At 38.8% G+C, this 27,227-nt stretch overlaps 1 protein-coding gene across 1 annotated transcript; it reads left to right on the top strand.

The window, feature by feature from the left end:
- Window positions 1-5,085: 5,085 nt before the first annotated feature.
- Window positions 5,086-26,760, top strand: LOC145786221 (uncharacterized). The gene is made up of 9 exons (XM_082597865.1): window positions 5,086-5,170; window positions 18,216-18,404; window positions 19,810-20,010; window positions 21,268-21,364; window positions 21,872-22,018; window positions 23,892-24,047; window positions 24,665-24,765; window positions 25,227-25,317; window positions 25,545-26,760. The coding sequence occupies exons 1-9, from the start codon at window positions 5,086-5,088 to the stop codon at window positions 25,651-25,653; spliced, it is 1,176 nt and encodes a 391-aa protein (XP_082453991.1). The 3' UTR covers window positions 25,654-26,760.
- Window positions 26,761-27,227: the final 467 nt, after the last annotated feature.

Raw genomic sequence — 27,227 nt, 5'->3', positions numbered from 1 at the left:
ATGAACGAATAGAGTCTGGTGGCAGTTGACTTCCATTCAGAACTCCATTTATAGTCCGCCCAAGCAGCCGCGGAGATGTCTTGTACATCAGCTTCGTTGATTTCAGTCGACTGGGGTGCTCGTTTGGGAGAGCAGAGATCTTGTGGTGGAGAAGGTGGTTAGGCTCCAGTGCCCGTCGACCGAGGGACAGAGTGGCTTCTTCGCGACGAAGCTCAGCGGGTTGGATGCCAGCGAGAATGAGGAGATTGTCCAAAAGTGTGGGACGCAGGCATCCGATCACTGTGCGCAGGGCGCTGTTTATGGCAGTGTCAATGTTATGGCAGTGAGCACTGCGGCACCAAACAGGTGCACAGTACTCTGCTGAAGAGTAGACAAGGGCTAAGGCTGCTATACGCATAGTGTCAGCCCTCGCCCCCCAACTAGAGCTGTGACTTTCTTGCGCAGTGACACCAAATGGTGGCGGTATGTGAGCGATCTGTCCAGTGTCACCCCAAGATATCTTGGTTCGGAGCAGAAGGACAGGGATTTTCCGTTGTTCTGGACGTGTAGCTCACGATCAGCTTCCCGATTGTGGAGGTGGAAAGCTGCTGCCACAGTTTTGGTTTCGCTGAGTTTCAGTCGCCAGTTCTGGAGATATGCTGAGAGAGTTTTCATGTCCTGGCTCAAGGTGTCTTCTAGATTTTTCCACGACTTTGTGGAGTGGAGAATTGCCAGGTCGTCCGCATAAGCGTATTTTGCGGAGACCGTAGTTGGCAGGTCGTGGGTGTAGATGTTGAAAAGAAGTGGGGCCAGGATTTTCCACGACTTTGTGGAGTGGAGAATTGCCAGGTCGTCCGCATAAGCGTATTTTGCGGAGACCGTAGTTGGCAGGTCGTGGGTGTAGATGTTGAAAAGAAGTGGGGCCAGGATCGATCCCTATGGGACGCCGTTTTTCAGGCGTCTCAGTCTGCTTTGCCGTGAGGTACCGGTGGTGAGGGTGAAGCTTCGATTCCTGACAAGTTCCATAATCACATGAACCATATGTCGGTCAGGAAGCAGGCAAAGCAGCTTGCAAGTAAGGCCGCGATGCCATACGGTGTCATAGGCAACTGTAAGATCTAGAAAGACAGCGCCGGCCTTCTTTTTCGCCTCAAAGCAGTCCTCGATGTCTTGGGTTAAGAGTGTGACCTGATCTACGGTGGATTTTCCGCGCCGAAACCCAGCTTGCTCTTTTGGAAGGAGCGGGTCGATGATTGGGTTGACGCGTGCGTAGATCAGTCTTTCGAGGATCTTGAAAGGAACACAGAGGAAGGATATCGGACGATAACTGCACATGGTGAAAGCCATATAAAACAAAAGAATAGTTTGAACACTTTGTGTTTTCATTTACTGTAAATGCATATTTGCATTCTTCTTTTTCTGTGCAGTGAGATTATTTTGATAGAATTTTAGCGGGTTTAGCATACTTTATTTCACACAAAATATAACATAATTAAATTAAATAAACTCAAACGTTTTCGACACGTACGTGTGTCCTCATCAGGAATTAAATCTGCAATACATAAAATGAAAAATCGTAAAATAAATTTGACTATGCACTGTAACTGTAACGACACTCTGGACTGAAAGCACAAACTGAACAAATGATACGAGAATGAGATTACGAGATAACGAGATTTTTCATTTTATATATTGCAGATTTAATTCCTGATGAGGACACACGTACGTGTCGAAAACGTTTGAGTTTATTTTCTTTAATTATGTTATATTTTGTGTGAAATAAAGTATGCTAAACCCGCTAAAGTTACTATGTTTTATTTCTCTATGGTTCAACAAAGCAAACTCTCTACCAAAGCTTTGATAGAATTTCTACAACAAAATAACTCAGAATATTCTTACTTAGTTATTTTTTGTCAAATTTATATGCGTTAAAAACGACGATCTTTCGCATTTTATCTGTTAACAGTTTTGCTTTGTTTACTTGTTTTAGGGTCACTATCCTAATGCTATAAGCTGACATTTCTTATCTTTAAAGGTTACTTTCTAACTGGTAATTACATCTCATAGATTAAATAACTAAATCAGCAAACCAAATTTCACTATTATTTTAAATTATGTTTACTCTTGCGTTTGAAGTAGCCAACTTTTAATGGGTTGATACAAAGATTGAACATGTATGCTGGGAAACACAGAGCTTGCCTACTTCCTTGTAGAAATTGTCTATTTTAAATTTTCAATACTACTTTTAAACCTACTTTCCAACCTATTTTTAAGGTTTTGTTGTAGAGCAGCTCAAAAACGTGACGAGGTTACAAATGGCATTTCATTATTATTTGGCTCCATGGTTTAATTAGAAAGTCAGGAACTTCCTTTAACTTTTTTTGTTGGCACATGTATTAGGCCAGTTCATACAGAAAGTCGCAGCCTCCAAAACTATTACATGGTGACTTTTGTTTTGGAGTGCACAGAAAATAAAACTGATGATGCAAAAAGTAAGATATTTAAAGGTTTTCTATTTTAAATACTTAACTCATTGTGCTGCGCAATGTTTCGGTCGTTGTCGTGGTGTGAGCCTATGGAGCCGAGGGTCTATCTTTTTACCACCCCAGATTTACGATGTTAGCAAACTATGCTGGAAGGCTACTACAGAGCAACCAGTTTCTGTTTCATCGTCTAAGACACTCAAACCTTGCACACCATTAAGTGGCTTGAAGGTGGTACTATCGTTGATGATGTGGTCTACGGTCTGTTCCTCGGCACCACATTCACAAGAGGAAAATGCCATTCCCCATTGGTGCATGGTTGAGCGGAAAAATCCGACGCCCGTACGAAGGCGGTACGAAGGCTGTCTTGGTAGTGTTAGGCAAATGGAATGGGTGTCGGCGTCGGGGGTAAACGAATAGAGTCTAGTGGGGCTTGATTTCCATTGACAGTTCCATTTATTGTCTGCCCATTTATCTACAGAATCGTGTTGTTCGTGAGCTTCGTTGATGAAAAATTAAGCCGCTAGCACCAATGGGTGTCTTAATTTCAGTCGACGGGGTGTTTGTTTGGGGAGAAAATATCTTGTAGAGAAGAAGATGGTTGGGTTCCAATGCTCAGCGACTAAAAGACAAAGTGGCTTCTCCGCAACGAAGCTCAGCAGGTTGGATGCCAGAAAGAATGGAAAGATTGTCCAATGGTGTGGGACGCAGGCATCCGGTCACTGTGCGCAAGTCACTATTGATGGCAGTGTCGATGCTGTGGCAGCGAGCACTGCGGCACTAAACAAGTGCACAGTACTCTGCTGAGGAATAGACAAGAGCGAGAACTGCTATATGCAAAGTGTCAGATTTCGCTCCCCAGCTGGAGCCTGCCAGGCGCTTGAGTAGTGCAGCGCGCGATGACAGTTTCTTGAAAATTGAGGTCAAATGGTGGTGGTATACGTGAACGATTTGTCTAATGTCACCCCAGGAGACGGCCGTTTCCATTCCAGCATGTACAAGTGCGGCTTGGCTCCATCATTGGCCTAGGAATGCGACGGGGAGGAACAAACTGCTGACTATGTCATTCTTGAATGTCCCGTTTACAAGGCACCAAATAGAATGCATGGTATAGCAGCACTAGACGAAGCTACACTTCCACTCCATTAGGTGGATTGAAGTTAGTTATGAAAGTTACGAAAGTCAGTTAAAAAGTTAGTGCATTCGATGCTATCATTCAGAAGACCAACCATAAAATTAATGGTCTTAGTTTGCGATATTCTTTTTCTACTTTTCCAAACTATGTAATTCAAGTACCGGTACAGCAAATCCGATTGTCTCGCAAATTTTAAACTTTCAACGACTCATGTGGCCAAATTTAAAACGCAAATTATTATATTTTGTAATCAAATAAGTAATTGAACCATAGGCATACGAAGCCGAGTAACGTGATCAAGTTTAACATCTTCAAGTTTATTACATATAGAAACACAAAACTACGCAACAAATTAAGTATCGAACGTTTTCGACATCACAAGATGTCCTCTTCAGGAATAATATACATACAACTTAACTACATCTGAATAAAATACAATGGTTAACTAAATCTATAAACAGGAAAAGACAAAAACTGCACAGTACATCTGACTAGCTCAAACTCAACGATAGGCTCCACGAGAATCAAAGGTAACTGCATCAAAAGGTGTTAAACAGGTCACATGATATGGTAGAAAGGCAAGGTGCGAAAAAAATGATTTTAGTTTTTTTGTTTTAGTTTTTTCGCACCTTGCCTTTCTACCATATCAATATCATGTGATCTGTTTAACATCTTTTGTTGCAGTTACCTTTGATTCTCGTAGAGCCTATATCGTTGAGTTTGAGCTAGTCAGATGTACTGTGCAGTTTTTGTCTTTTCCTGTTTATAGATTTAGTAAATCATTGTATTTTATTCAGATGTAGTTAAGTTGTATGTATATTATTCCTGAAGAGGACACCTTGTGATGTCGAAAACGTTCGATACTTAATTTGTTGCATAGTTTTGTGTTTCTATATGTAATAAACTTGAAGATGTTAAACTCGATCACGTTACTCGGCTCCGTATGCCTATGGTTCAACAAGACAAACTCTCAACCGAAGCTCTAAATAAGTAATTGCTAAGGTTTTTTGCTATTGAATATATATTATTGTAAGCCTAATGACATACTTCAAATTTGGTTCCACTTACTTAATTTTTAATGAAAAAGATTTTAAGTATACAAAATCTAAGAATGTGTTGTATACTAACATTTCATAAATTTAAATGTCTGTGCGGGCGTTGTAGGTTCCTGTGTTGGGACGAAAAAGTGAAATACCACGTTGTGAAAATTTTCTGGCATAAAAACAAAGACAAGGCTTCCTTTACTGAGTTGGCTTCACTTTCGATTTCCGTATAATTAAAAACTCAAGTTTTGTATTGCCTTGACTAAGTGACAGCCAACCTTAAAATTTAGATAAATTGACGTTGATACAACGCACACTTTCTTTGTATTTCCGTTAAAAAGCTGAGTTCTTCGAAACTTTTTAGCAACAGCCCTGCACGAGGTGACTCCACGTCACAGACTCTAGGTTATTTTTGAGTTTTGTTTTCAAAACCTGTTTAGTTTCAATGTATGATGACACGAGGATGAAGAACTTAAATATGCTTAGATTTACTGCGATTCTGCTGCTGTGTTTGAAAAATGTTCGTGCTGGTAAGTAGCCTATATGTTAAAGTATTGTATGCAAAACAACAAAAGGTGCGAACTGTTTTACTTACATGTTAGCAATTTGAAGCCTACGGTACTATGCACGAATCTAAATAATTTTGTTATTGAACTTTTTCGACAATGTTTCCCAGAATCAACTTTAAGGAACACTAGTTGACATTTTCTCGCTTTGCTTACAAAATAAGGTCAATACTGTTTTCCAAAGCTTGCCGATTGAATGTTATCATTATTTGACTGCTGGTCGTCGTATGACCTTTGCAGCTGAGAATCTATTCTTTTACCACCCCAGAACCACAATGTTTCCAGACTAGACTGGATGGCTGCTAGAGAGCAGCCAGTCTTTGGTTTCATCTTCCAAGACACGCAGACCTTTAACTCCGTTGGGTGAGTTGAAGATGTGGTCTGCGGTTTGTTCCTCAGCACTACATACACAACATGGCATACACAATTACACATAACAAAAAAGAAATTGCTAAAGTGTGATCCCTGAATCTCAAATCACTGCAAAACTCCTAATTGTACTCTAAAAAAAGACAAATCTTTTCCTATTACCAGTGTTACCAGCAAATATGGAATGGGATGGAATGAAAGACGTTTTCTCATTTTCCATCGGGAAATTCTCTTCCATCCCATTTTCATTCCATCATATAAACCTTCCGTTGCTTCTTCCATTCCAGCTCAAAAATTTCTTCCATCTTCCATTCTACTTTCCATCGGCAATTTTTTGATTTCTGCGTTGTAGACCAATATGCCATAGGTTTTGCTAATTAGTTTGAGCTAAACACTTTACAGTAGTATTTTGTAAGGAATATGTACCGGCACCGTCTGGTGTTAGCAGTTAAAACTGGAAGAGCTATAACTATGGTCTTGCAAGTTATGTTGCTTCCATGCAACCTCAGCTCTTGGTGTGCAGGAAGCGCAGCAAGATGGAATGCGTTGGAGTGGCTGTTTTCCGTGTTTTGTCAATTCATGTGAAAAATTGAGGTTATCTTACCTACAAAACTCTTTTTTTATTTCTTCAAGTGCATCGTCAATAAGTTTTTGGGGTTGGTGGAACGTAAGAGCGGCTGCATTTATATAATTATATTGTTTTCGCGGTGATTTCTGTCCTGTATGAGTTTAGAGTTTTTAACGGGACAAGCTTTCTCTTCGAAAGCTTAATTTCATTTATTGAAGAGGCACCTTATTTTACTACAGATAACTGCACGTTTTTTTTCGGTGCCTCTAACTAAGGTGTTGCTGTTGATTTCTTCTTCTTCTTCTCCATTTGAATTTCTTTTCGCTTTCTATTGTTGAGGAGCGTTGCTCTTTATCACCCACGCGTAGTGTCAGTGACTCCGGATAGATAACGTATTAACGTTAATTTTTCTTTATCTTCTCCAAGTTAATTAATTGCATTGATTTTTTTTTTATAAACGTATCAACCAATCATGCATTTACTTTCTTAAACCACATCCATACATAAAGTTACTTTTAGTATGCTTAAAGCTAGAATAACCCTATTAGCACAAGAATTTTACGTAACTTAGTCGGCACAGATGTTGACAAATTGTCAATATGGCATTTCCTTGTGTTTTTCAATACAAATGCGCTGGTCTCATAGTGAAGTTGTTATTTTAGATATTTGTTTGTTTGATCTTTATCCTGCATTGCCGGAAAGCGGACTTGAGCGCTATGCATCGGTGTACGTCTTCCGACGTCTTCCGATGCATAGCGACGGACGACTCGTCTTCCGACGTACACCTGACCCACGCTGCAGCCGACGGCAATGTCTGTTTCCGGTTGTCTACTCTACTTATGACTTAAATTTGGTACTACCCATTACTCAATTATCGTAAAGTTTCTTGCCCAGAGAAACAACAGACAGCAAGTGCGGGTGGCTGGAGTCGAACATGCAGGCTCTCGACTGCGAGCCCAACGCGCTAACCACTCGGCCACTGCTGCCGATGATTTGAACTTGATAAAACCTCAACAAAACAATCATTAATCCTAATTGGGAGGTCTGCTTCCTACCCAGGATATAGTTTTAGCTTACTAGCTCTCAGATAAAATGGAAACAATCTTAACAAGCAAAGTTTTTTCACGTATATTTCCAACACAACAACGAAGAAACGTGGAGCACTACAACAAATTGTTCAACATTCCAAGCAATATTGGTTCTTTTGAAGTTTTCTGTGTCGTTGACATACTCATCGGCTACAAGTGACACATGCGGATCGAGTATGCTATGCTTTACACATCTGTAGCATCTTCCCCGTTTAATACTTTGAACTGTGCGATTGAAAGTGCCTGAAGTAGCAGCATCGATGAACCCAAACTTTATGGCAAGTAGTTTAGTTTCTTCCTTCAATTTTCTTTTGTTGACATACGGTTGAGCAAGCTAAAAGCTAAGCTGTTTGAGAAAATCTGTTTTTTTTTGTTACTTTTTCCATTGCCTCTCGTTATGAGAAATGCGTTGTTACTGGCAACATTTATCAAATTGTAATTTATAAGCATTGGCCAACGATTTGTTTTCCTCAAGCAATTGAATTCTTCTCAGTTTTCATCAAGAGTGTCAAATCAACTCCACCTTCATGCTTGTTATAATCCTTGTCATTTATTGTAAGACAGATCTGCCTGATTCATGGTCTCTCGATTTGTATTTCCCGTTCTCTACAAGTTGTGAGGCAATGGAATTTGCCGAAGCAGGACATTGTTGACGAGAGGCACGTGATCTGCCAGTTAGGTTGTTCAATGTACTCCATGCTATGCGGCTGGAGTGCGTGAAGTCGATTGATTCAACGGCTTCTATCCAACGAACATTCCTCTTTGAGCCCAGCCTTGCCAACAGGGCTGTGGCTGAGCAGTAGGGTGGCTCATTTTCCTTGATGTTCTTTAAAATTCTTGTCAGTTTGGAATAATGTTCCATTTTGCTCACTGATATTTGTAAACCAAAAATTTTTGTTGGGTTTTGACCTTTGACCCTGGTTCACCCAAGGAGAAATTCTGAATTTTTTTGAAAAATTAGTAAACTTCGAAGTGGTTTAGCAGTATCTGAAGAAAGGATTTCTCAAAATTTGACCATGTCATTTTGACATCACTTCCTCTATTAACTTCCACGTGGAACATCTTCACCCTACTCAAAGTCTGAGAGTCACTAATAGTGCATGCTTTTAGTGTCATTTTAATTGATTTTACAGCCTTTTCGCAGTCAGTGAATCTATAACATAGACCAACAAAAAAAATTTGGCACAAAAGATGAGAGTCATTTTAGAGTATTTCAGGGCCCCTGATTCCGAAAATGCACTTAGTTTTTTCGAATTGGCTCTAGTTTTAAAGATATTCGACAATGAAATGTTTTGAAATCGTTTTTCAAAGGCTTTCAATTAGCAAATTACTTATATTCAGCCCTGTTTACCATTATGATGTCATAATTGCACTTGTCTAGTTCAATTGGTTCATATTGCACGAAAGTTCAAAACGCAAGCAAAGGTTGAAATGAACTGTGTTTAACATAAGGGAGACATAAATATTCAATGAAAACAGTTGTGAATCAGTAGGCCTACATCACAAGAAAAATATCCCGAAAGTCATGTGTTTATGAATACAACTTTATATTGAAAATGTAGGCCTACTGAAATGAATACTTGTACAAATGAAGTTTTATTCTAAGCCTTTGCTAAGGCCAAGTCTTTGCTGCAAGAAGTTTTTTTCTGGTTTATAGGCTAAATAAATGGCATATAGGCTAATAAAACATGCCTTTGACAAGTAGGATGCTGTACAAACAACCCAGATATATTTTGCTGCATGAGGCAACGCAGAGGACCAACGCATTCTGCGATAGATACAGCGCTATACAAAAACAAGCATTACTATTATTATTACTTTGACATGAAGCCTGGTGATCAAGATAAGTCCTGGGTTCCTCCATGGCCACCTGGAGATGCGGCCTGATTTGTCACATTTTGCAGATTTTGATTACAGCTACTGCTAGTGTTTGACTGATATTTTTTGAGAAGTTTTTACTTTTTGCGGTTTGTTTCCTAATGACATAAAACTTTTCTGTTGCCTTGGGGAAGCAGTAGCAAATGAGAAAAAGTAAGTTGAAAAACGCAAAATCAGACTGTTATTGAAAAATTAACAGTCTGACTAAAATCTTCGAAATCGGATTTTCTTTGTTTTTCAACATGTGAGAATGTTAAAACCTATTGTGTCATCTGGGGAAAAGAATAAAGAAAGCGTAAAAGTCTAATTTTTAGAAAAATTTATTTAAACGTTCGCCCAAAGTTAGAAAAACCTGGAAATTGTTGCAAAATGTGACAAATCAGGCCGTATCTTTAGGTGGCCATGGTTCCTCCTATAAAGTATGCAAACATTGCACTCAAACCCGTTTCTGGGCTCAAGGCTAAGAAGTTCAGAGTGCCATGGCATAAAGAGAGCCGTGGAATCACCATGAAAATTGATACTTCTGCACGGTGAGGATGTTCGAAGGAAGTTGGAACATCATGTTTACATGGAGTGTGCAAGGCAGTCATTGCATGGATGTTGCTATTTCTGTTTTTTGTTTGCCCTCTCTAGTTTCAAGTGGTGATTTGCTTGAAACAATAGGAAAACGGGCATGACTGAGAGTAACCTCAATACCTTCAGTAATGTTTTGGAGCAAGGTCAAGTTTTTTTCTCAAAACCATTTCTACCACCTACTGTAGTAGTTAAAGATTTAGTTAACAAAAGTGGTAGCTGCAATCTTGGCTCCTCATCTCGATCAACATGGCATTCTTGACTCCAAGATTACGTTCTTCCGCAGCAAGGATAAAATTCTAAGCAGCTACTTTACTGAAGAACATAACTTTGTATTCTGTAATTATATAAATGGCCTTCGTACCTTGATGGGTGTTGCTCAGTAGGCCAATCATAATAAAGAGTTGCGTTTGTTTATCGATAGCTTTGTTTTGCTTATTTGTCTAATGTTAAGCAAAACAATGTATGCATTTTGTTTGTACTTAGTAGCTTACTTAGTAAGTCTGAGACTGTTGAAACCAACAAATATATTAATGCAAAACGCAAGTTATATATTCTACATCTTGTATCCTCAGGCTTACTTCATGTCGTATTTTGATTGGTGTTCCCGACAATTTTCACCAAATCAAACGTCATATAAAAACCGTTCAAGTCTACTGAATATTACGTCATGGAAATTCCTAAAACATGAGCCAAAATTGCACCAGCGTTAATAAGACTTGTGTCAGACCTGTTTAAATCTGTTTGGACCTGTTTAAACATGAATGCATTGGTTCACTAGCTCGAACACCTGTTGAATGACTTCATAATTGTTTTTCATTATTGCGTCACAGTACTGCATACGTGAATTTGAGATATTGATATCTATTCTGGTCATTCGTAAAATGATTGCTTGAAAGTTGGCCGCTCATTTAACTGTTGGCTTAGTGCTTGCTAGCTGGACAAAAGTTCCGTCTTTTATCCAATTAATCTGTATTGTAGTGACAGTTTTTTTAGAGGTGTAGGCGTTACACCTATTTTCGATAGCCTCGGGCTAATTTTACTGGAATACACTGTTTGAATAGACGTTTCGAAAGTGTGTTTATTTTTGGGTCATTGCATGCAGACGAACGGATTTGGGAATCTTACGTTACAATTTTCCCACGAAGAGATTATGGTTTACCGCTGTGACCATAAAAAATAAAAGACGAGTTCTTGTTAGCTGGTAGGCCAAGAAGCACTAGAAGCATAAAAAAATAAAAGACGAAGTTAGTTAGTTGGTAGGCCAAGAAGCACTTAGAAGCAAAGAAATAATAAAAGAAGATCTTATTGGTTGGTAGTCTAAAGAAGCAAAGAAAATTAAAGACATTTCTTCTCGGTAGGCAACTGAAGAACTTTAAGCAAAAAAGTAAAGACATTTCTTCTCAGTTTGGTACAGAAAAAAAATAACTTTGACATTCATTGGCAAGAAAGAAGATTAAAGGCAATCCATCTGTGCTTGAAGATTCAAGTGGAAGAATCCAAGCAAGTTTTGTGGACGTTTGGACTTCACATACTCGTACAGCTACGGTATCGTGCATTTAAATTCTTTTTGTATTTTTACGGTCTTTGCAGTTAAGTTTTTTATAACTACTGTAATTTTGTGTGTTTGTGTAACTTAATTTTTTAATTGTTAAATTTAGCCCTAACATTTAATATGTCTACACTCGGTGGTGACAAGGACTCGACCGCCGTAGACTCGACTGAGTTTAAGCCTGATGATGTTCTTTGCGGTCGGGCAGGCCATTCTGGGGAGGGACCCAATAACGATGAGGCTAAGTCAGTTCGAGAGGCCCGGCATCTTAGACGGGATATTTTGACTCAAATTGGGAAACTTTCTGTGGCCCTAGGTTCTTTGAGTGATAAGCAGGAACTGTTAATTTTTCGATCTAACTTATCTACTTTAGAAGAGGAATTACGGCATTTCCATGCTCTCTTGAGTAAAATTGTTAACTCTGCAATCTTGGCAGAATTTCGTGATAGGGTAGATCCCGAATTTAACTCGTTAAAAAATAACTTCGAACAAAAAGAAAGTGATTTCTCAGATAGGTTAGATGCTGACATACATCCTGAGGATAGCGCCTCAAATGTAAGCACTAGGATGTCTGAGAGCTCGTCACGGATAGTTGCACAAATTAACCTACAGCTAAGACGAGAGGAGCTCCAGATACAAGCCGAGGCCGAAGCAAGAGCTGCTGAGGCCGCCGTGAGAGCTGAGGCCGAAGCGAGAGCTGCTGAGGCCGCCGCGAGAACTGAAGCCATACGAGTTGAGGCCGCCGCGAGAGCTGAGGCCGTACGAGCTGAGGCTGCCGCGAGAGCTCAGGCCGAAGCCAGAGCTGCTGAGTTCGCACTCAAAGACGCTCAGTTGAGGGCTGAACAACGTAAAGAGGTAGTTTTAGCTGAATATCGTTCTGAGTTGGGCTCCCGGCGTAGCTCTAGGAAGGGCTCTTCTAGGCATTCCAGAAGTGAACATCAATCGCAGTTTAATTTACCTAACCCTTTCCAGACGCCTGTTCAATCTGTAAGTGGACCAGTACAATCCACATCTTTTCAAGATGTTTCAGGAGGTCTCGGGGCCGCGGCTAAGGGTCTTCCGAAGGCTGTAGAGCCAAGGTTTGTGAATTATAACCGATCTCCTCCCCCAGAGCGTACAGGTCACGGGGCCGCCATTAGCAGTAATGCTTGGCCCCCTTCAAAGTTTTCTGCGCCGCTAGTTGCTGATCGCCCAGCTACACGTAATTTGGGTGGTTGTGAGAGGCGTATCGTGTCTCCTGATTTTAACGTGTTTGAGGATCGTGATCGGGCTGTGCATGTGACTGAGCCCACTCAGCCCCTTAAGGGATATAGCTTGTCTTCTCCCGCTAAATCGAGTTCTCAGCAACAGGATTGCTTTTTTGAATACCAAAATAGTAGGACGTTCTTCGATAAGGCGGCCTTGATTGGTTACGATGGTAATAATATGCCATTTGTCTTCTTTAAAAATCGTGTTATGGCCTTGATGGCAGCTTCGCCCTTTAAGGGAACTCGTTTGACTTTGTTGCAAGCAGCTTGTGTTAGAACAGCTGCACAAACGATTGCTAATTTGGTTTCTGACACTCCTGGCTTGTCAGAGGAAGACAGGATAGAAATGTCGTTAGCTCGCTTGTCCCAACGTTTTGGGGTTCGTGGAGGTCTTTTCGCAGAACCAGAAATTAGAAAGTATCGCTATGGTAGCAAATTGACTTCTATCTCTTCCAGTGATTTGAAAGAGTTTAAAGATGAATTGTCGCAGTGTTTGCTTTACGCGAAAGCTTATGGTCAGCGTGATAAATTAGAAGGACGTTTTGTTTTGGATTTGGCTAAGCGACTCCCGTTTGACGCTAAGCAGCGTTATCTTGACTTTTTAGGTGATCAGTATGGTAGCACTGAGGAACCTACCTTTCAGAGTTTGTTTGATTTTGTAGTACGGGAGGAAACGCGCAAGTCGACTGATTTTAGCATTATGCTAATGGGCGATTCTGGTGAGTCGCAGCATTTTAAAAAGTTTGGTAAAGGAAAATTGCCTTCATGTCCGGTTAGGCAGACGTCGGTAAAACCCCATGATAATGTGATTTCAGGGAGTTCGCAGTACTCGACTGCTGTTGGCGCACCGCGCGGTGGTGTGGCCAGACGTAGTGACATACCGGCATGTTTTTGTTGTTCGTCACGTGGTCAAGTTGAATATCATTTTTTGTCTAATTGTAAAGAATTTTTGCGCTTGACACCTAAAGATCGGAGAGATGTCATTGTGAAAGCTGGCAAATGCTTGAATTGTTTGCGCCAGCATATGGTTAGAGACTGTAATCATGCAAATAACTGTCGTAAGTGTGGACCTACCAACGATAGGAAACACTATTTTCTTCTGCATGATTTTTATGTGACGTCACGTGATTCTCTGGATTTGGTCGGTAAAGATGAGGCTGGTGCCAGAGTTCCTGTGCGTAATGTTAAGATTGGAAATGTTAAAGCAGCCTTTAACCGCGTTACTGCTGCTCGTGTTTTGAATCCAATGACTGGCAAATCGAAGTTGGTGTATTGTCAGCATGATCCTGGTTCGCAGTTGACCTTTGTTTCGAGTGACTTGGTGTGCGAACTTGGTCTTAAACCGTATGATAAAGCGTCGTTTAAAATGGATACTCTGGCTGGTCAGAAACCTACTTGTGCTGACCTTGTTAAACTCAACATCCAGTCGTTAGAGACTGATGAACTGTTTTGTGATATAACCTCGGTGGTTAACCCAGCTTGGGCTGACGATGTTAAAACTTTACCCCATAAACAAGATTTAAGTGGTTTCCGTCATTTTCATGACGTGAATATGTTTCATTTGAATGATTGTAGTACTGTAGATGTACTGATTGGCAACGACAACGCTTATTTGATGTGGGCAAAAGAAGAACGTGTTGGTGAAAATCGCAGTGAACCGCATGCTTTACTCACTCCTCTCGGTTGGTTGGCTTGTGGTGGTAAGTCACCCTTAGTTGAAAGCGTTGCTAAAGTGTGCAGAGTGCAGACGTCTTCAGAGTCGGATGTCATCTCTGGCTTTCAGCGTAAAATTGAGTCTCGCGATATGGAAATAGCAGACCTGAATAAAGTCATTCAGGATTTGACTTTGCAAAATGAAACCTGTGAATTGTCTCGCAATGATATTTTGGCTAGAGAACTTGTCGAACCGAATATTGAGTTGAAAGATGGTCGATTTGAGATACCTGTTCCGTTGAAGGAAGTTATTGATTTACCTAACAATTTTGTGTTGGCGTCAGATAGAGCTGCTGATTTAAAGAAGAAGGCTTTAAAACAATCTGAATTTCGAGGAACTTGTGTTAATGATTTAATGTCTTCTTGTCTTGACTTGTCTGACTTGCTAAACCCTCTGGCAGATGTCTTGGCTAGATTTCGGCTTGAAAGATTTGGTTTCGTGGCCGATATGACCAAATACTTCTTTCACATTTTGGACTCTTCATTACGTAAGCCCAATTTCATTGAACTGCTTACGTACACAGGCAGTGCCGTTCGGATCGTGAACGAACGCCCTTTGGTACCTTTGAGTGACGACCCTAGGGATTTTACTGTCATCACCCCTGCCTCACTTTTGACCCCATACTTAGACCCATACTGTGCTGTTGGGCAACCACATGATCGTGACCAATTAAGAAGGGATTATCGGTTCAATTTATCACTTTCTCAGCAGTTTTGGAATAAATGGATCGATTTTTACTTGCCAGGTCTTCAGGGCCGGAAAAAATGGCTAAAAATGGCCGAGAATTTGGAGCCTGGTCAACTTGTAGTGGTAGGTTCTCTCCAAGACATTGGTAAACGTGGGAAGTATCAACTTGGGAGGGTGCATGAGGTAGTTCCACAAATTAGGAAAGGGAAGCCTGTGGTTCGTAGAGCCAAAGTTGCCGTCTGCAACTATGATGAGAGTACGGGGAAAGTAAAAGTAGACTATGTGTTGAGGGATATTTCGTGCCTCGCCCCCGTAAAGAACACCTAAGTGTTAGGGTTTGAGCCTGGTTTTGTCTGCGGTGGCCGACCCTTGTCTGAGCCCGGAACAGTCGGTTATTATCGCAACTATTGTATATAGCGTCATTTTAGCGTGTACCTATGGTACCAATTTCATGTATCGTCGTGTATTATTCCGTATTGTTGTTCATTCTTTGCATGCCCTTTGTATTTACGTATTAACTTAAACGTGAGTGATTCAAACAATTAGTGTATCATGTGTTTTTATTCATTGGCTCACAATTGTCGTCAATTCTTTTTAGTTATGCCATGTCAGACTGTCATAACTAGGGGCCGCTATGTTCCCGACAATTTTCACCAAATCAAACGTCATGTAAAAACCGTTCAAGTCTACTGAATATTACGTCATGGAAATTCCTAAAACATGAGCCAAAATTGCACCAGCGTTAATAAGACTTGTGTCAGACCTGTTTAAATCTGTTTGGACCTGTTTAAACATGAATGCATTGGTTCACTAGCTCGAACACCTGTTGAATGACTTCATAATTGTTTTTCATTATTGCGTCACAGTACTGCATACGTGAATTTGAGATATTGATATCTATTCTGGTCATTCGTAAAATGATTGCTTGAAAGTTGGCCGCTCATTTAACTGTTGGCTTAGTGCTTGCTAGCTGGACAAAAGTTCCGTCTTTTATCCAATTAATCTGTATTGTAGTGACAGTTTTTTTAGAGGTGTAGGCGTTACACCTATTTTCGATAGCCTCGGGCTAATTTTACTGGAATACACTGTTTGAATAGACGTTTCGAAAGTGTGTTTATTTTTGGGTCATTGCATGCAGACGAACGGATTTGGGAATCTTACGTTACAATTTTCCCACGAAGAGATTATGGTTTACCGCTGTGACCAATTGGTACTAGGCTAGTAAACGTTAAATAGCTGTTTGTTTGGGTTGTAATCAACGTGATTGGTTCCAAATAGCGTTTTTATACAACTCAGAAATGTGCCTGGGATTACTTCCAGTTTTGTCTATGTAGTAAACGACACGACGTTAAATCTATAGGGGCTCAAAATTGCGAAACAAATATTTTTGCTGTAACTCAAAAACTAAAGCCAATTCGAGAAAACTTAGTGCATTTTCAGAATCAGGGGCCTCGAAATACCTTAAAATGACTCTCACATGTCTTTATATAAAAAAAGTTTTGTTGGCCTATGAAAATCGATAAACATCGTCAAATGATTCAAGAAACTGAAAGCATTAGATATTTACTACGTGAAGAGTGCACAAAGAAAATCATGTCTGAAATGTGGTAGAATTCGAAATTTTGAGAGTAATACATGTGTCAGTGTTCATAGAGTTGCTAATTAAACCACTTTGCTTGCTACAAGTTTGTGTTACTGCCTCTTATTGTGTCCATTAAGATGCTAGAGTGCATTAGAAGATAGCGGGTGAGCAGTTTCAGGGATAAGCGAAAATAGAAAAAATTCAAACCAGGTGAACCAGGGTCAAACGTTAATATTTTTTTGTGAAATTTGGTGTAGGAGATATATTTACCAAAAGGAACAATATTCCAAACTGACGAAAAATTCAAAAGCAAAAAAAATTTTTTCGTGATTTTGCGCCAGCCTACTGAGCAGCTGTTGGTGTCGTTGCCCTGGGGGCCGTGGAGGAAGACGGAGTTGAGGCTTTTGCACTCCTTATCCCAGCACGGCATGCAGTTCTTTTGTCGGCCGCGGGGGATGGAGTGTTTTGCCGCTGATGTTATTGCATCACAAAATTCCTGGTAGGCTTCTTCCGCGTTGTTGGTGTGTGAGGATGGGAACCACCTACAGCAAATTGTGTATGTTTTTCATCAAGCATACAAAAAGCTTGGACTTAACGTCAATATTAACAAGACTCAAGTTTTTTTTCAACCACTTTTTAAAGATCGTAACAGTGCTCTGCCAGAAATTCTTTTCGATGGTATACCACTAAAGGATGTGAAGCACTTTTGCTATCCAGGAAGTGAAATTTCAAATAGCGTTGACCTGTAGGATTAAATGCAACATCGTTTAAACTTAAAGTGTGCTAGCACTGCTTTTGGAAAACTTCGCTCACGAATAGTTGACAATCATAACATATAAAAAACGAAAAGTTACAAAGCTCGCCGTCTACAATGCAGTTGTTATCACAACATTAGGCCTACTGTATGCCTCCGAAACCTGGACAATCTACCGAAACCATATTACAACTCTTGAAAATTCTCAACAACGCTGCCTGCGCAAAATTTTGAATATCAGCTGAGAAGAAAAGAGAACAATTTGAGCGTGCTAGAAGAAGCTGAAACAAAAAGCATTGAGTCCCGCATTATTCAAAAACCAACTCAGATGGTGCAGGCATGTAGGGTGAATGCCAGATCAGCGTGTTCCTAAGCATTTTTTTTACACAGAATTAGCTAAAGGTAAGCGTTTGGTAGGTGGACAAAAGAAGTGGTACGAAGACTTACTGAAAAGTAATCTTAAAAAGTGCAATACCAATTGCACAAATTGGGAGGAAACCGCAGAGGATAGACTGTTTTGGAAATTTTCCTCTCATGAAGGTGTTGCCACATTTGAGAAGAGCAAATTTCAAAGGTTAAAAGAAAAAAAACACAATAAAAAAAGGGGAGAACGGGGAGAGAGTGAACTGTATGAGTCATGAAGAATCAAGTTGTATACGCAACACTGCACAGTTTTCAATCAGCATGAAACCAATATACATCAGACAAGCACTTACAATAGGTTTTTATAAATAGTAGGAAAAGAGACGCATATCATGTTATTTAACTAAATGCCTGGTGAACAGCCTCATAATTCTTTGAGCTTATTAATGTTGGTTGAAATAATGCTTTTCATTTCTTCCTGTTTCAGTTTTATGTTGCTTAGTTGTCAAAGCTACTAATCGCACTTTTCTAAATGATTTTGAAAAACATTAACAAGCAGCATTGACGATCCCACTTCCATTACTATTACTGTAGGCCTACAAAGTAATATAACGATGCCAATAATTGTTTGCAGAATCGTTTAAAAAATTCCGGTCTAGTTATTTCGTGTTTTCTCAAAACTCCAACCAAAGCTTTGACCAGGCCAAGGAATCCTGCATTGCAAAAGGAGCACAACTGGCTTCTGTACCTGACAAAGAAACTCATGCATTTTTATTGAAAGAAGCAAATGCTCGATATGATAAAGGAATATGGAGTTCATCTGGTATAACTGTTCATTTTTTATTGTTGTAACAACTTGCGCAAGCTTAAAAAAATAACCTACCATATAAAGATATAGGCCTACTTGGTGTTGCCTCCAGCGTAAAAAAGGTCCCAGCCTTCTGGCGTTACAAAATTTTCTTTGCCTGACGAAAGGGTCTTCGCTATGCCAATCACGTTACTTTTGAGCCTCGCTGCTTCTTTTATGATAATTTCACGTTTTTCAGTGGTGAAACATTGTTTTCACATTCCATGTGGCCACGTTTATCAGATGTTTATCCAGAAGGTTTTGCTTGCTGACAGACTGAAAGATACTTGCTGAAAGATACCTGAGTTTTCCTTTCCGGGCGAGACCTTGACATCATCAGTGCTAGATTCGTTTACGCTGTTCATCGATTCATTTCTTTAGTGCCTATAATCATGAGAGAAACCAAGAGCTGTAAACAAGGGGTGCCACTCCGCAATCGACAGACATTTTCATTATTATTGTATTTTTAGGTTATTTTTTAAAACAACGATGTGTTGAAAAGGTTTGAAAGAGTTTTTATTTGCTTGTTTATGTTAGATCCGCATACTTTCTTGCGCAACAAAAATAACATTAAAATATGCTAAACCCATTGAAGTTACTCAGTTTCCTATGTCTATGGTACAACAAAGTGAACTATCTACCAAAGCTTTATCATTTTTTAAACAACTTATAAAAGGATGTATTTCAATTTGTAATCATGTAATTTTTTTTTTGTGTTGCCTTATAAAATTATTTTGATATAGCCTACCAACTTGCTGTCGTCAACTAAAAAAAATAATATTTATTTTACTCCATGTGACAATCCTTCGAATCGCATACAGTACATGCAACACAACAGGTAGGTGGAAGCAGAAAAAGACATGTAGCCTACTCATCGAGTCAGCTGTTTGTCATCACTTTGGCATACGACTAAATGTGATACCGCCGTACAGCCGCCTGTTTTGCAGTGGTATCGAAACTACGTCATTCAAACCGCGTGCTTGGGTACTTACCACCCTGCCACGCAACCAACTAAACAAGACTGTTATATTAACATGCATTTGAATTTAAATTTTTAAGATTTGAGTTTTATAACAGCATGAATTAAAGGTTCTGCAACTGTGCATAGTCTCGAGAGTTAATTGGCTGCGTACTGATCGATTATTGAACTTGAGAACGCCTGCTCGACGTTCTTATCAATCTAAAACATGTTGCTTTGCCTTGGCAAGACACTTCAATGACGCTACCATCAGGAGAAATTGAATTCATTTAGGGTATAGTAACATATATTATCAAAGTGGACACAAAATAATCATCTTTATTCGTGTTATGCTTTAGCAATAATTTGAAGCTGAAATATCAAGCAATTTAAACTTGTTTCAATTTATTTTCTTAATCACAGCTTGGATTGGACTGAGAAAAGAAGATAACGAGATGCCTTATTGGCTCAACCAGATTCCGTTTGTAAGGCGTAACGCCATATGGGCAGGAGAAGAGCCTTCATCATGGAACTGTGTTTATATGATCCAGTATTATGATTGGAAATGGAGAGCTACCCCTCATTGCAACGACTACTCTTTCGATTACGTATGCGAACTGAAAAGTAAGAAAACGATTCAACTTCTACAGGATCGAACTCTAATATTTTTCATGAACACTACTGTACACCAACAAATTCACAACTGGGAAACCAAATAACGACCATTTACTTCTGGTCGTACTTCAAGGAACAGTTGAATGGAAAGAACTGTGTATAGAGCATTGTCCGATACGTGGACTTGTCATTACACAATACGTTGCGCCTCAATGGATTTCTGAAAAAGCATGCTTGGTGCTTGCCAACGACAATCTCAACGTTTAGTGCTTCCATCTACCCAGTATAAGTCTTTTGTTTCTTTACCTTATTTTAAGGAAGTTTCTGAAAAAAATCGGCGTATCTTAAATGAAATTGGTGTAAAATGGATTGTGTGGTCATCGAGCGTTGTGAGGTCCACACTCCATATATCTGTCCTAGGGTCGATATACAAGACATTGGTAGATAATGTGTTATGCAGTCTGAGATTCTGAGGCACATGCACAAGATGGTGAGTCGGTGAGGCCCCATTGAAACATGTTGCTGTTGAAACAGCCCACCCCAGTCAGTAAGCGATTGAGCTTCACCCATTCCTTCCGAGGTAGTTCTGCTCCGGGTGGAGTGTTGGTATTGGGAGGGACTGTGAATTGGGTTGGTCTCACAACTTTTCTCCATTCACTGTTCCAAACTTCGGTAATGTGAAACTTGGACTTGCAGATATCTGCAGCATGTCAGGAAAAGGGACGTCGAGATTTCAAGCCCTGGGGATTTTAAGAGTGCGAATTTGGACAATCTGGTTCATGAGGTGGTCATCCCTTGACATAGCTTGTAAAACTAGACTGCGTAACGTGATTTTCCCTACGCAGTCTAACTGGGGCGATGCCGGATAGCACCGGAAAAAAGTCGGTGGGAGTTAGAAGCAGGCAGCTAGTGATTATTCTCATGATGGTGTTGAGGGCAGTGTCAATTTTGCCAGTGTGTGCGCTGCGGAACCAAGTGGGGGAAGCATATTCGGAGGTGCTGTAAACAAGTGCAAGAGCACCTGTACAGAGTGCAGATGTACTAGAGCCCCAGGATGTTCCAGTTAAGCATTTCAGCAAGTTGTTGCGTGCTGATAGCTTAGCATGGAGGGCTTCAGCATGGTGTTTGTAGATTAATTGTCGGTCGAGATTCACTCCTAGGCAGTGATGTACGCGCATACAAAAAATATTGACACCGTCAGCGTAAACGCAAACGTTCGAAAAACCATATTTATGAACATTGACGTATATGAACAATTGCGTGCAGCTCCGTCGGTTCCATCGCCTACAATCGACACAGTTGGGAATACAATGCTGTTGACCTTCAAAGATGTTGACCAAAGAAACGGAGCTACATGTATAAGGTAAATTTTTTTTATCCAAATACTTCTTTGCTGCAAATGCTTTTATTAAAACTTTTCATATTCAAATACTACCTGCTAAAACTTATTAGTTTCCATAACAGCAATCAAGTTAGGTTTGAACCAGAAGGCTATTAAAAAATGTAACGATTGTAATAACAATTCCAAATAAAATAGGCCTATCCCATCTTATGCTTAACTACACTACGCATTTGTAATAGTAATACTTAGTAAAGCATAAACACATCGTCAAGCAACGATAGCTACGATTTTCTATTGGCACTCTACTTCAACTCAAGAAACTTGCAAATAGCGACTCAACGAGGGTGTAGGGTAGGCAATAAAGAAAAGCGCACCTTGTAGGAAAGCGACGCCGCTACAACAACCGACTTTAAGTTTTAAACACAACAAAACTTCACAACAGTAAATTAATCCTATTTAGAAAGTTTACATCACTTTCCATTGCTAGGTTAAGGATTATAATGGAATATGCAATGTTTTTAATTACAGCTGCTTCTTTGTAATTGGCATATATTACGATGAAGAAGTCACAATTAATAGAACCGAAGCCTCAAAAGAATTCTTGAGAAACTTGACCAGAAGGCAGGAAACTTCTTTAAGCCCCGGTGAACCGTATCTTGCAGTAGCCAGTCCTAGGTGGGTAAAAAAAAAGTTTATTTCAAATGTCGAAGTACACCAAACAGACGTAGTATACATGGTGATTTATAAGTGCTCATACATGCTGTCAATCTTCGATTGTAAAACAAATGATGGAAAAAAAAATTCACATAAGCTTACGAACATTAGTAAAATTTTAAGGAACTTCAATTTAAGAAACTCCAGTTTAACACCTTTACTTTGAAATTGAATAATTAAGTTTGAAAACTACTTAATTACAAAAAAGTATTTTTAATAAAAAGAAAGTTGAACTTTACAAAGCTACAGCTAACTATCCATTGAATGACATTGCACGAGTCGGTGTGACAATATTAGTTCGTTTACAAATTTAACTTTTACACCGGAAGTTGCTTCGACAATTTCGTTGCACAGCTTTACACTTTACTCAAAATTTCGAAACTGTCAGTTTGAAGTTCCTGAACTGAAACTCATTTAAGCTTACCGTTCTTAAGGAAACAAAACGTTTCTTAGATAGTTTTTTAAAACACGTGAACGTTTGTCTTTTTTTCTTCATAGGCTTAATGCAATTTAGTCAAACACAGACGAAATGTCTACTCATTTGTTGCATATGGAAAATGCAGTAGCGATGCATGGTGCGTAAGCCAATTAATTATAATTGTTTGTGGTAAGAACTGTAAACACTTCACATTTTTGAAAAAAATAAGTATGGAATCAGTGATCAGTGCTTGCGTGCCGAAATCCTTAGATAAAATATGGGTTACCAGTGAGGCCATAAGAAAAAACAGCTTTAAAACGACAAAATAATTTTTATTGGTGTTTGTGATGAAAATAAGCTATGTATTGGGCTAAGGTCAAAAATTTGGAGGCAGTTTTCATTCAGGTTCTTTCATAATAACATCATTTAGTTGCGCACTGTCTTTATCGTTTGAAATTACAAGATAAACACATGCAACCACCTTGCAATTGTACTGTAGTACATTTTTATGGAATTGTGTGAGCTTTTCGGTTTGAGTTGTGTGGCATCTGGCGAGTAGTTTGAAGTGGCTGTGTTTGCAAATTTAAAAAAAAACGCCTTTTTTTTGTATATTCTTTGTGGACTACGTCATATGATTTCTAAAGCAGCCATGTATAGTACCTGCTCTTCATATCACTTTAAACCACAAAATTAGAATATGTTGAGAGAAAAAGAAAATTATCATATTAATTTATTCACACTAAATACTGAGAACACGAATTTTTATACTTTGAACAAAAAGTAGTTGAGATGGCGCAGCAAATAAGGTGTTGGTTTTCAAATTATGCAAACCTGGTTTGACTCCCAGCTTAAGCTGGTTGTTGAAAAACACCGCTCACCTTTACCCAGGGTGTTGTAAATTGGGTGGGCGTAATTGCTGAAAGAAGAATACTTAAAAGAAAAAGACTAGCCACCATACTCCTGTTAGTGCCAAAAGGTGCGTATCATTAGAACCTTCGTTTTCTCCGTGACTCGACAATTTATCGAAAGACAATTTATCAAACGACAGTCAATGGAACGACAGTTTATCGAAAGACAGTTTATCTAACGACAATTCATCGAAACGACAGTTAATCGAACCGACTGTTTATCGAAACGACAGTTTATCGGACGACGAATTTCCCGAAGCAAATTTTATCTACGGTTAGGGTTAGTCGTTCGATTAATTTTCGTTCGATGAACAGTCGTTTCGATAAACAGACGTTTCGATTAACCGTCGTTCGATAAACTGTTGTTTCGATTAGCTATCGTTCGATCAATAGTCGTTCGATAAACTGTCGTTCGATAAACTTTCGTAGTACCGTTTTCTCATCCCGAAATGCTTGAAATCTAGTTTGACTAACTTTTACTGGCTACAAAAAATAAAATATTTTGTAGCACATCTGAAAAAAACATTTCCTTTGTGATTGGGGATGGAAAGAATTCAAGTTGCGATGTGACAATAGTTCCTTCATCATGTCACACTGGTCACGTAGTGAATGATAATCTCTACACTGCAACAAACATTCCATTTCAAGCCAAAAAGTTTTACAAGTGAGTGATCCTTAGTAGCCTATCCTTTATTATCTGCAAAAAAGCTACTTTTATTGAAATTTTTGACACAATGTCAACAAATGGAATTTTAAGTGTTGTTGTTTGTGTGTAGAAAAGAAATTACTTAATTTATTGCCTCAGATAGCCAAAATTGTCTTTGCACACCGTTTCGAATTTGTAGCTGGTTGGTTTGGTTAGTGTTGAATCTTTCTTCTTGGACTGACAAAGCCTTGATAGGTTATTCCTGGTAGTTTCGCATACTTGTAGAGGCTCTACTAGTAGCTCGTGCTAATTGAGCTGCTGTTGCGTTTTCCTTTTATTTTGTTTCTTATCAATAAGTAAAAAAATCCATTATTCAAATAGAATTTGTGGTAATAAGAATGTGTTTTTCAACATTTTGCTGAGACTTCTAATTAAAACTTTTGTTGTTTTTTTTAGTCTGAACAGCGACGTTAAATCGGCGTCTTTTGGAACGTTGAGCCAAGGCTCTCACTACTTGTCTGTGCAGCCGGCTGTGCAAAAAGAAATCTGTCACTCGAATAAAATTTGTTGCAGTAAAAATTTGGTTCTCAATTGTGAGACTCCTCAAAAAAATACAAGGTTTCTTTTTTGTTTAGCTTTTACGTGATTTACACAACACCTCTTGTTGATGGAACCATCGAGTATTCTGCAAGTGAAGTCCAAACACAGATATCACCTGTACAAGCTGAGCAAGAAAGTAATTATTGTTCTGAAAAAAAATCTTTTAGTCTGCGATGAAATAGTGTCAAAGTATTTGTAAAGGATTGTGTATGGTTGACATTTAACTAAAATCACAAGCAAAAGTAAATTGAAGTTTCTGGACTTCATAGAGTAGCGTGAATATTAATTTCAGTAATTATAGGAACGGAAATGACTCACTGATTTTATTTATTGCAACTTGTACCTTTAAAAACAGTGAAAATATAGCTACAATAAAACTAAAAACAGTGTTCTAAACTGAAATAATTTTATTTTTCATAAATAAAAAAAAAACGGAAAAATAAACTATGAAGTATTAATTTTCATCAAAAACCTCATAATTTTTCACAAATGATGTTAAAAAAACGAAAAACTTTGAGTAAGCTTTGAGAAAGTGGTTACATGCAGCGTTGTGGCTTCCCAATATCATAAGATGATCATAAGAATTTTATTGTTTAGATGGCTTTGACATTCTTTGGGTAATCGTAGTAGTCGCAGGAGTGTTGCTGCTTCTGTTTCTAATTTTCATCATTTGCATCATCAGAAGAAGGTAAGATGACTTTGAACAGTTGCCATGTTTTATGAATATTTTTGTTGTGCTGATTTATCGCATTCAAGCACTCTGTTGTTGATGAAGTACCACACTTTTAAAAGTTGCTTGAGGTTTTACATAAAAACAGTAATATACGTGGCAATGTTTCTGATGGCGATCTGAACACACGAATATAATAACAGCAGTAAAAATAAAACAAAATCCATAAAGTATAACTTTTGCAGAAAATCATCTCAGAAATTCAAGCTGGATGAATCCAATAACCTGGCAATGCATGAAGCTGATTGTCCTGTTGAAAACACTCCAACGACTAGTGAACCAAGTATACAATAAATATCAAGCAAATTATTTGAAAAACCGAGGCCATGGATTCATAGAACTACGGAATGTCTAACAACCAAATAAGCGAAGAGTGTGTTAAACAAAAGTGTTGTCAAATGTTTTTCAAAATTTTTGGAGAGTTATTATTTTAACACAGACAGATAAAACCAAGCAACCACACGGCATTTAACATTGCTACGTTCACTGTTTGCACCCTTATTACATCATTGTTTTTTAGATTCAAAACCGGAAGTCGATGTCTAAGTAACTCCGAGTCATAGCAAGGAAAACAAATTATTTCCTTTGTTTCGAGCATTTAAAGAGAAAGTCCCTACTGATCGATAACCCCTGTTGATAATTTGTGCCACAAACAAGAGTTTTTTAGGCAACTGATCTCAACTGACTGGTTTGTTTTGATGCTAAAGCAGCTACGTAATGCTCATTGTGTGTTGTTATTTGTGAACGCAGTTTCGTTTAGTCGTTTATTTAAGCGTCAGCAAAATCTTACATTTTGTCGACTCTGTGTTTCTTGACGTTGAATCAACGTAGTTAGAAGTTTGCGCCGGCAAACACAGTTTGTACTTTTTTGTATATGACGCTTTTATTCAAATCATTTCTCTTCTCTTTTCGTACTATAAATGAAGTCTGTTCTTAGCCAAATTCATAATTTTAATTTTACATCAGTTAACTACAGTACATGAGCGTACCAGTTCTGTTGAGAATCGATTTAGTAGTTATATGGATCGCCCGACAAGATTTCGATTAGCGTATGACGTTGCTATTTCATTATTGTTTTTTAATTATTGATCAACAGAGCACATTTCGATAAAATGTTTAATAATTTGATTCTTCTGACATAATATCGCCAGTAGATTTGTTTGCTATTTTGTAGATTCCTTTGATTCTTATTGATCATAAGATTCATTTGATTTGAACGTGCTTATAACGTAATTCTAAGCGCAATTATTTCATGTTAGTAGCCAAGATATTTTCGTTTACAGAAAGACCGTGATCAACGATAAAAGATAACGACACGAGGGTCGGACTGTCATGCTATATTCACGCGTTTACGATACACTGGGTGGTATCATTTGTACATTAAAGTTTTCATTTGTGTTATACTTCTCATCTATGGATGTGAGTTCACGGGCGGAACTAGGAATTCATTTTCAACACAACATAGAAAAAAGTCTTTCGAAATTTTTGTTTTGTTAATTTTGATTGAATAAATTAGGTTGTTCTTTGCATCATGACTGAGGATGCATCTCGCAGAAATAGTAACTCTACAGACCCCGAAGTCAGTGTCCCAGTGTCCACAGAGCAGGACTATGACTTTTTCAAGAATTTTCATTACGAGTTTTCATAACAAAAAAGCTACACTCCTTCTGTTTGATCGGTTGCGTCAACGACAGCTTCCGAAAGGGTACGTCGTCAAGCTAAATTAAATAGAGAGCTTGCGCTGGCTAATCTATTGTCGATAGATAGTCAAAATAAATTTGATCTCGAAGTGTCCCAAAAGAAAGCCCAATTGCGACAAGAGAAAGCCGCATTGGAAGAAAAGCAACATTTCCAGATGCAGCTTTTGA

This window comes from Aplidium turbinatum, chromosome 17 (assembly GCF_918807975.1).
Source record: "Aplidium turbinatum chromosome 17, kaAplTurb1.1, whole genome shotgun sequence".
NCBI lineage: Eukaryota > Metazoa > Chordata > Ascidiacea > Aplousobranchia > Polyclinidae > Aplidium > Aplidium turbinatum.
The sequence above is the reverse complement of the archived record's forward strand: the minus strand, read 5'-3'. Positions and strand labels throughout refer to the sequence as shown.